Source organism: Theobroma cacao, chromosome 7, assembly GCF_000208745.1.
Source record: "Theobroma cacao cultivar B97-61/B2 chromosome 7, Criollo_cocoa_genome_V2, whole genome shotgun sequence".
NCBI lineage: Eukaryota > Viridiplantae > Streptophyta > Magnoliopsida > Malvales > Malvaceae > Theobroma > Theobroma cacao.
In genome coordinates this window covers 20,848,984-20,859,500 of record NC_030856.1, presented here as the reverse complement: position 1 = coordinate 20,859,500, position 10,517 = coordinate 20,848,984, and the positions used below count along the sequence as shown (strand labels likewise).

The 10,517-nt window shown below is 36.9% G+C and overlaps 1 protein-coding gene across 1 annotated transcript; it reads left to right on the top strand.

The window, feature by feature from the left end:
- On the top strand, positions 8,263 to 10,092 carry LOC18594991 (organic cation/carnitine transporter 2). Its single transcript, XM_018124559.1, has one exon. It carries the CDS (start codon positions 8,482 to 8,484, stop codon positions 9,976 to 9,978), a length of 1,497 nt encoding a protein of 498 aa, XP_017980048.1. The 5' UTR covers positions 8,263 to 8,481; the 3' UTR covers positions 9,979 to 10,092.

Here is a 10,517-nt window from a genome sequence, read left to right as displayed (position 1 = left end):
CAAGAGAGGAAACATGTGAATACCTACGTTACTACTTTAATGTAGAAGGTGAAGGTGATCCTTAAACATATGAGGAGGCAATGAAGTCTCGAGATACTTCATTTTGGAGAAAAGTAATACAAGATGAGATGGACTCAATAATGGGAAACCAAACATGGTAATTGGCAAAACTTCCACCAAGTTCCAAGCCAATAGGTTGTAAGTGGATTTTCTAAAAGAAAATGAAAGTTGATGGAACTGTAGAAAAGTTTAAAGCAAGGCTAGTGGCAAAAGGCTTTAAACAAAAGGAAGGTGTTGATTATTTTGATACATATGCACTGGTAGCAAGATTAGCTACAATTAAAGTGCTTATGGCACTTGCATCTATATATATAAGATGGTAATTCACCAAATGGATGTTAAAACAACATTCCTAAATGGTGAATTAGATGAAGAAGTGTATATGGAACAACTTGAAGGGTTTGTCTTTCCTAGTCAAGAAAGGAAAGTGTGTAATCTTATAAAGTCCTTGTATGGATTAAAACTAGCGCCTAAACAAAGGCATCAAAAGTTTGATGAGGTTGTGCTAGCTAATGGCTACAAGATCAATCAATCTGACAAATGTGTCTATAGTAAGTTCCATAATGATAGAGGTGTCATCATTTGTTTATATGTAGATGACATGTTAATCTTTGGTACCGATTTGGAACAAGTGGAAGACACAAAAAGGTTCTTGTCAAAGAATTTTGACATGAAAGACATGGGTATAGTGGATGTTATTCTTGGTATAAGGATAATGAGAGACAATAATGGCCTAACATTGTCTCAATCTCATTACATTGAAAAGATTGTTGTCACGACCCGGAACCTCCCTCAGGCCCATGACAACCGCCGCGACGTCCTGATTTACACTCATTACCCGGAATGCCAATCGGAACCCCGCAAGGCTTACGCATCAGTTCCTTGCCTTTCCTGTGAGCAATCATTGTTAAACATTCCATTTTAAACAATTACCAGTCATTTCCGGCTCAAGTAAATTAAAAGATAAAATTATTTTAAAAGGATTTATAGACAAATATTACTATTCAAAATATTGATTAAAATATAGCATTTTTATATAAAACAATATTTATAGAAACACGTGTAAAAATCTTTTGTAATGTGGAAGTAAAATAAATTCATACATACAATAATTTACAAAGTTATAATGTACAATAATAATTACAATGACAAGTGGTCCCTAAATACACCAAGTGTTGGTGATAGTAACCTACTGTCTGTGAGATAGAGGGGTTAACTGGAATCCTCGACAAAATCGGTATCTACAAGCTACCACAGGCTTGAAATATTTGGAAAGGAGGTGGGTGAGATTTTGCAATGCCAATGAGTAAACAGACATTATCATAAATATGTAAAGGCGAGTAACATGGAGGCAAGTTTAAACAACAAATTACAAACCATTTCATAAGGTTTTCAATTTATTTCTTAAACCATTAAATATTTGCAATTTACCAAAACAGTTGTTAAGGGTTCTGACTTTTATTAAAAACAAGGCTCAAGCCAAAACTAATCCTCGGGGATACCTTGGCCGAGGCATCTAACCGAGTCCACCAAGGTTGTTAAGATATTTACATGTGGAATACATTTTTATTTTTAAAACAAGTCGTTCCTTGGTGTTGGCCGAGTTACACATTCACGTGGGGGTTTGACGTGAAGTGAGCTCTAATACTACCTCGAGAGTTACCCTCATTGCCTCTACTACCGGAGTAACTATATAACCGGGTTTACCTTGCCCCTCTAATAGGCAGTCCATGGAAACCCGTCACTGTAGTGACTAAACCCACCAATTTTAATAAAATTTCGACAGTATAACGTGGCTTTTATTTATTTACCCAGCTTGCATAGTAAAAGACAGCTTACATAAATTCCCAATGCAATTATAACATATAGCCACATATACTCATATACCATAAGTCATTCATAGGAAAATATATATTTCAAAATAATTGACAGCCTCCAATTACTCAATTTCATAATCAACACAATATATTTTTATTTGCCACATTTATTTCTAAAACATCAAAAATCCCATTTTAATCTCATTTTCATTTCATAAAATCCATGAAGAGCATTTAAAAATAAACTCTAGATAATTTACAATAATAATAGATTTACTTACCGTTTGTACAAACTAATTGCTTTTTAGGTGCCCCAATCACTGTTTGTCAGGTACGACTTCCTTACCTTTACCGGAAGGCTTTCCTCCAAAACACATTGCAAAATTTACCCAATTCACCACATTGATGCTAAATCACTATATAATTGGCTTAAATCCTATACTAATGCATGGTATGAAATGCAATAGCCTAAAACGGCTTAAACGCGGTATTAACCTATTTTTGGCACTTTACCGATTAAATTGCTAACGCGCTCCATTTTAGCTCTAAATTGTCCCATTTTCTCTCCAACATTTCTAACCATTAAATATCAGCCAATAACCTTCTAAAATCACCAAAATCAGCTCACTTTCCTCCTTGGAAAATTCGGTCAAAAATGGGACATTTACTCGGTTAATTTTCCACTTTGTTTTTCTATCACATTTGACCATTTTTCATCATTTTCTCTTCATTTCTCTTAGAATAAAGATCAGTTCATCATCATTGTACATCAATGCATATTCGGCCAAGGGTAGGTATTGTGAGAATTTCATGCTTTCTTGCCCAATTTGATTTCTATACACATTTAACTAACTAAAACTACTAATTTAACTAAGAATCAAAACTTAAAAATTTCAAAATCTCTCCCCTTGAAATTCGGCCAGCCCTTGGTTTCACTTTTTGATCTCTCTCCTCAACCATGCTAAATGGAAATAAAGGCATAGGAAAGGTAGAAATCAAGCTAAAGTCGAAAAATCTTACCGTTAGACGCGTAAACGAACGAAAAATGTGATTTCCCCTTTGAATTTTCTAGTTTTCCTTTGGTTTTTCCCTTTTCTTCCTTTCCTCTCTATTTTCTCTCTTGTTCTCTCCTTATGGCCGGCCATCACTTAATATGGGGTTTAAATGGGCTGATTTTTCATTAAAATAATATTAAATCATTAAAAAGTGCCATGTGTCACTTTTCCATTGGCCCGTTTTTAAAATTTCGTCTTTTAAACTTCAATTTTCCACCTCTTAAAATACCATAGTTATTCATACCAAAAATAAATAAATCTTATGATTTTGACAAGTTTTGGGTGGTGAAAATTACGGTTTTTACCCCGAGACGATAAAATTACCGTTTTGCCCCTATGTTTCGAAAATTATCGAAATTGAAAATTTTCACTTCCTATCATTAAATTATACTCCAAATTGTTAATCTTGGTCAAAATTTTCACTCCATGATCAAATTATTATCTTAGGTGGCAAAACAACGATTTTGCCCCTAAACATCACAATTTTCAATTTTTTCCCAATTGAACCCTCGAACTTCGAACAATCATTTTTAGTTATTCCTAGACTGTAAAATATTAAATTTCATCCTACGATTCCTATTTGAACTAGTTCGAGGTTAAATCAACTCAAGTGTACCGTTAGGTACAATACCGGGTTTCGTCTATTCTTAAGACTTTCCTAGCATAATAACATGCTACTCAGTGCATGTAAGCCATGACATGTGTTTATAGGGTCGGGTTTTACAATTGTAATGAAGTATGGCAAGTCAGATTATTTGCCAAAGACTACGCCTTATGATTATAATCTAAGGCTAATACCCAACGAAGAGAAGCCAATAGCACAAAATGAATATGCAAAGGTGATTGGATGCCTAATGTATGCAATGGTTTGTACAAGGCTAGATATTGCTTTTGCGGTTGGGATGCTAAGTCGATTTACAAGTAATCCGAGTAAAAAGCATTGGTATACTGTTCATAGAGTTCTAAGCTACTTAAAGAGTGCAAAGAATTATGGCATCTGTTATTTAGGTTTTCTTTCGGTTTTAGAAGGGTATACAGATGCAAGTTTGAACTCAAATAGAACGGATTACACATCCACGACTGGATGGATTTTTGCAATTGGTGGGGCTGCTGTTTCTTGGGGTTTTAAGAAACAATCTTGTCAAGCGGATTCCACCATGGTGGCTAAATTTATAGCCTTAGCATCTCCCACCTAAGAAGTGGAATGGTTTATAGATTTACTCTATGAAATTTCGTTGTGGCCTAAGCCAATGACACTAATCTTGATACATTGCGACAATGAAGCAACTGTATCAAAGGCATATAATCAAGCTTACAATGGAAAGAGTCGATATATTGGACTTCGACATAGGATTGTAAGGCAAAGAATTAGTGACGGTATAGTCATATAAGTTATGTGAGGTCTAGTGAAAATTTAGTAGATCCATTTACTAAAGGTCTTGAAAAGGACCTGGTTATAAAGACCTTAAGAGGGATGGGTTTCAAGCCTATTAATTAAATCGCTAATGGTGGGAGCTCACCTCGATGCTTGTGGCCAACCTGCAAGTCTCGGGTACTGACTATTCTACCACATGGTGATTGCAAGCACTAAATTATATTTTTCATCCCAAGGTGTATAGTGCTTGGTTCCCGTAATGTGTAAAGTAAGGTTGAACGAAAGTTCTTAATAGGCCCATAACATGTATATGTTGAAGTACTATAATTACGGGGTACTTCCGATGGAGGTTACCTATGTGAGTGGAAGTGTGGCCGCTTCTAGGAGCTAAAGGGTTGACTTCGACAACACTCATGAATGGATGCAAAACACAAGGGCATAAACATGTTGAAAAAACTAGATACAATGTATGCAAGGAAATTTGTGTGTGTTTAGTGGCCCGACTAGTTAATGAAGAATCGATGGTTCAATACTTGATCAACCACTCAACTCAAACTAGAACCAACCACACTCACTAAGTGAAAGTTCAAATTTGCGGGATACCTTCATTTATGCACAAGTTTCTCAAAGTTGTTGGTATTCAGAAATTTTGAAATGGTGGGGGATTGTTGCTGTATTTTTAAAATTAAAGGTTATTTCACATAATGAAAAGCTATCATTAGCTCAAAATATGTCACAAATAGTGACATAATGTGTCTATTAGATATAGACATGTTTCCATGTGAATAGTTATGTCTCTTGGAAAATGACATCCAAAAGTTATGAGACGTGTTGAAAAGACACCATTGCTCAAAAGTTAAAGTGAAAAGTTATTGTTTCAAGTTCTAACTCAAAGGTTATAATTTATGGGATGAATAGTTATCTATTCATAAGATGACTATTGAAACAATAACTATATCTAAAAGTTGTGTTGGCAAAATGTAAAGATGCCTTTTAGACAAAAATGTGTCTTTATGAAAAGGTTGTGTCCTTAAAGAAGAGACACTTTGAAGCCTATATAAAGGACTTGTTGCCAACCATTTTGACACACCAAAATTCAGAGACAAACAAGAGCAGAAAAGTGAAGAGCAAGATAAGTGTTGTGTTTTATTATAAACATAAACACTTAAAGTTCCCACCATCTACAAAAGCTTCCAAATTCCTTATAATCTACTTGCTGCAGAAAGTAGGCTCTAAGGCTAAACAACTTTGCAAACCCTCGATGTATCTAGCAGTCTACTTCGTAAGTGCAATACAAAAGTTAGACGTTGGCTTCATTGTATCTTTGAGACTATTTGCATTATTCCCTTTTGCATATCATGTAGTGGGGGCGAAATAAGTCTTAAAGATAGACGTCTATTTGAAAGGCTTGCCTTGAAGCCAATTTTACCTATTCTTGAATACTGTATAAAACCCCCCGTAAACACCAACATCAACATGGAGATAGAGAGAAAAAAAAAAAAAAAAAAACAAAAGGAAGAGATGGGACCAAGAAAGAGGTAAGCCGGCAACTGAGCCGGGGAGTGGAGAGTTAGCATCAAGAGTGTTGGAGGATGGGCGATCTTCAAATCCAAGCTCACTTTCTTCTTCGTCTTCCTTTTATTATACATAATATATTGCCCTTTTTTTGTTTCTAATATAAAGGGTTTGATCACTTGTAGAGGTTGAGGTGTGATTTTCAGTGGTTGGGTACTACGTATATATGACAAATTGGGTTTATGCCCTCAATATAAAAACTGTTGTGCACATGCTATTTCATTAACTTAGCCACTCCATCACTATCTACTCCTCGATTCTTTTCATGTATAGTTGAAGAATACTTCTGAGATCTTACAAGCTTTTGTTTAGCTTAGTTGAAGACATTTTCAGGTATGGGCCTTTCACCATAAAACAGATGGCTAGATAAGTATAGGTCTATGCTTCCTCTGCTTAGGCTCCAAGTCTGGTCTATTAAAGTGCAAGGCCAAATAAAAATGATCCAAGTTTATATATGTTCTAAGTACTTAGTGCCTTATGTTCACATTTTCAACTTAAAAAATATATTTGATAAATATAAAAAACCTCATATTTATCTATCTAAGATCTTTCTATTTGTTATTGACATGGGATCTGTAACATTTGATGGCTTAAGTAGAGTTTTTTTTTTTCAAATTTTTTGCATTCTAATATAACTAATGTTTGTTTTCTAAGATTCAATTTTTAATTTATTACTGATACATATATACATTAAATTTGATATTATTTTTACGTTTCTACTTTAATTAATTTAAATTATAATTTTATTATACAGATGAACATGAGTATTATTCTTTTTACTATACCTACCGTTTCTGTTTCCTTGAAGAGAAAACAAACATATCATGGCAAGGTCAAAGCTATCATTGATTCTATAAGGGGAGCTGGTATTAAATTGCTTGCAATTGGAAAAAAAATAATATATAAATTAAGCTGAATTTGCTGGCTTATGAAGCTGTACTTTTCAATTTTATTTAATTTGGTTACAGGAAGAATTTTTTTGAGGAGATAATAATGAGAAGACCACCACGGTTACATAAGAGGAACCTTTTCTCGCCACAGAGACATTGAAGACTCTAACTTTGCTGAACTTCAAGCCATCCATCAGGGACTTGAACTTGCTTTTTGCATCACCATGGACATCTAGCGACCTGCTGGAGGTTGAAAGTGATTCCTACCAATGCCATCCTTTGGGTCAAGGACAACACCAAAGTCCCTTGGAAAGTGGAGTTCACTTCGAATGCCATTGAAACTCTTATTGGGAACAACATTGGCATCACCTTCAAGCATATCAGGCGTGAGGCGAACTCTCTGGCAGATGGATTGGCCAAGGCTTGAGTCATCAGGGACATCAATCACTGTGCACATTTTGAACTTGTGGAAGCGTAGGGCTGTCGCTGACGTGGTCTTGATAGGATTGTATTTTATCTATCTGCTTTGGTTGTGTCAAGGGATTATAAGCCTTTTGTTAATATGTTTCCTTTATCTAGTTGTCAGCTCATCAGAGAATAAATTCACTGCCTTCCAAAAATAAATAATGAGAGGACGTATGGTTGAATGATGTCCATGTAACTGTGGTGGCTTGGGATTTCCCTGGTGGTCATGGACTGAATCCATCTATTCTCTTTCGAGTGTCAATCATCTCCTAGTCTTCGGTTCCATGCTCCCGATAGTCCATCACCATCTTAAGAAATGGAAAGCAGAAGTGCAGTAATTACCCCTAGCTGACTCATGATGCACTGAGTTTGGGAACATGTGGTTACTGTCCCCTCTCCCCCTTGTTTTTCTTTAGTGCGGATATGATTGACATATGATGCAACCGGATTGATATGATTGATGTGTCTGAGAATACAGCTGTACATTTTCCTTCTCAACCATGTCTTTTATTGAATGAAAATGATCTTGTTAACTGCACCTAACCATCACTGTTTAGTGGCTAATATGTGCTGCAGTAAAAACACGAAACAGTAACCGCTACAAAACAATCCATACATGTAGGCAGGAACACAAGGACCCTGAAACAAGCATTGCAGAACACCAATAAAACTTTTCCGATAACCCCCGCAGACCTGCAATGACTCAGCTCCCTTAAAAACAACAATGAAAAAACACAGATCCTTCCAATAAGTAACAGCACCTGGAACGACATAAAACCAACCCCACCAAACAGATTTCATCAAACAAAGCCCTAATTAAAGGGCTCCTGGATATTTCTTCAGGATTAAGGTTTTTATGTAGCCTACAATGATTAATTTTCTAAGAAGAGGCAAATTTGTGTAGTTTAAAGCAATCTCAGCGGGGATGAATCTACATGCAACTGAGATAATGAACTAGCTGGTGGATAATTAAAAGAATTAGCTTAATTATCCTCAGATCCGATTTTCAAAAAAAAAAAATCATCCTGAGATCCTGTAAAAAATATAAAATATAGTTCTAATTCCAGCACCTTGACAGGCCAGAATAAATTGTAGATCTTTCACCACAATAAAGGCTGACAACATCACTTGAAAGGCACGTTAAATTAGGAAACCGAGATATATCGAGCAACCCACCGAAGTGCGCAGTCAACTACGCACAAACCTCCTTCAGGGTTCAACCCAAGTTAACGAATCAAGATACGATGAGACTAAACCAACAGACCTTCCATGAGTCGTTGGATGAGATGATTGAACAAAGTCTAGGAGGTTTTGGACATGTACAGTTGATACAAGCAATTCTTGTTTCACTGCCTCTGCTCTTTGACGCCCAACAAACATTCATTAGCGTCTTCACCGACGCAGTTCCGACATGGCACTGCACTGATGATACTACTTACAGCTCAAATTTAGACATTTGCAGTCTTTCTAGGAGTTCTTGGTCTTGGGATGGTCCTTCTGATAGGACGATCGTCTCGGAATGGAGCCTTGAATGTGCTAGTTCAATCATCACTGGCTTACCTTCATCGTCCTTCTTCATGGGGTGCCTGGTGGGTGGGTTCGCCTTCTCCACCCTCGGTGACTCATGGCTTGGTCGTAAGAAACTGCTTTTCTTCTCATGTTTGGCAATGTCTATATCTGCTTCTGCTACCACTTTATCTGCCAACATCTGGATATATTCACTCCTGAGATTTGTCTGTGGACTTTTCCGATCATCTATCATGACAACAGCCCTTGTGTTGTTAATGGAGATGGTAGGAAAGCGTTGGCGTGGTCAAGTAGGGATTATTGCATTTTTCTTTTTCACCCTAGGATTATTATCTTTGCCAGCTATAGCTTACACAAACAGAGGTTCCTCATGGAGAATTCTTTATTTTTGGACTTCCATCCCAGCAATAGCTTACTGCATAATAGTTTATTTCTTTGTTAGTGAGTCCCCAAGATGGCTTTTCCTGCAGGGGCGTGAAGTTGAAGCTATGGCAGTTCTTAAAAAGTTTGGACCAGTTAATGTTGATGGCTTCAACTCATATCTAGTTGACGTTCCTCTGCAGGAGGAACTGACTAATAAGTTGGATATGTACGCATCCATGAAGGACTTGTTTCGGAGAAGATGGGCTCTAAGAAGGCTACTAGCTGCTATGGCCCTTGGTTTTGGCGTTGGAATGGTTTACTACGGCATGCTGTTGGGGGTTGGGAATTTGGGTATCAATACATACTTGAGTCTTACACTGAATGGCTTATTAGACATCCCAGCCTATTTCCTTACCTTCCTCCTGATAGAAAGATGTAAAAGGACCACTTCAATGCTAACATTTTCGATTGCAAGTGGGGTATGCAGTATAATTTGTGGTGCAGCAAGTGAGCACAAAGGCATTCAAATTGGACTAGAGCTAGTAGCATTTTTTAGTTCCTGCACGGCATTCAATGTAGTATTGATATATGTGACAGAGTTGTTTCCCACATCTGTGAGGAACTCGGCCACATCAATGGTGAGGCAGGCGCTCATCTTTGGTGCTGTGTTCAGTCCTTTACTGACTTCTGCAGGTAGAAAAAATGAGTTTCTCTGCTATGGAGTTCTCGGGTTAGTCATATTGTGTTGTGGGTTGTTCGTGGCTTATCTGCCTGAGACTAGGGGAATGGCTATGTTTGATACCTTGGATGAACAAGAGTCTCATGATAACACAATCGTAATTGTAAGCTGATTAAGCTGTCGACTAACGAGGAATACAGTGTATTGTACTGGCTGCTTGCTGCAATATCCAGCCACTACCTCTTCTTTGTGCTTGTTGTTACCGACTGCTATTCTTGTTTCTTCACATATTTGTTTTCCCATGGCTTAAATACTAAAAGAATTCATCCCTAGATGCCCCTTCATTAGATCTAAATTCCACAAGGTTAGGAATATTGGCAAAAAGAGAAAATTTTCTGCCTGTGCATTTGCGAGTGGCAGGTTGGCCTCGTTGGCCTCTTTCACCCTTTGATTTTTAGGTAGCACTACATGGGGTTTTAACTAAAGTAAATTGTGAGAAATAATATTTTTTATAAGTCCAATTTAAAAATATTCTTCATTATAATTTTACTATTTTTAGTTAATTTTTGACATGATTTATGTCACGACTCGGAACTTCCCATCGAGCCCGTGACAACCGCTGCGAGGTCTCGACAGACATTCTTCATCCCGAATGCCGATCGAAACCCCGCAAGACTTAGCATCAACTTCCGCATCTTCCCGATGAGCAAC

Coding starts and splice junctions, on each gene's coding strand:
- LOC18594991 (XM_018124559.1), top strand. CDS start 8,482: ATGAGACTAAACCAACAGACCTTCCATGAGTCGTTGGATGAGATGATT.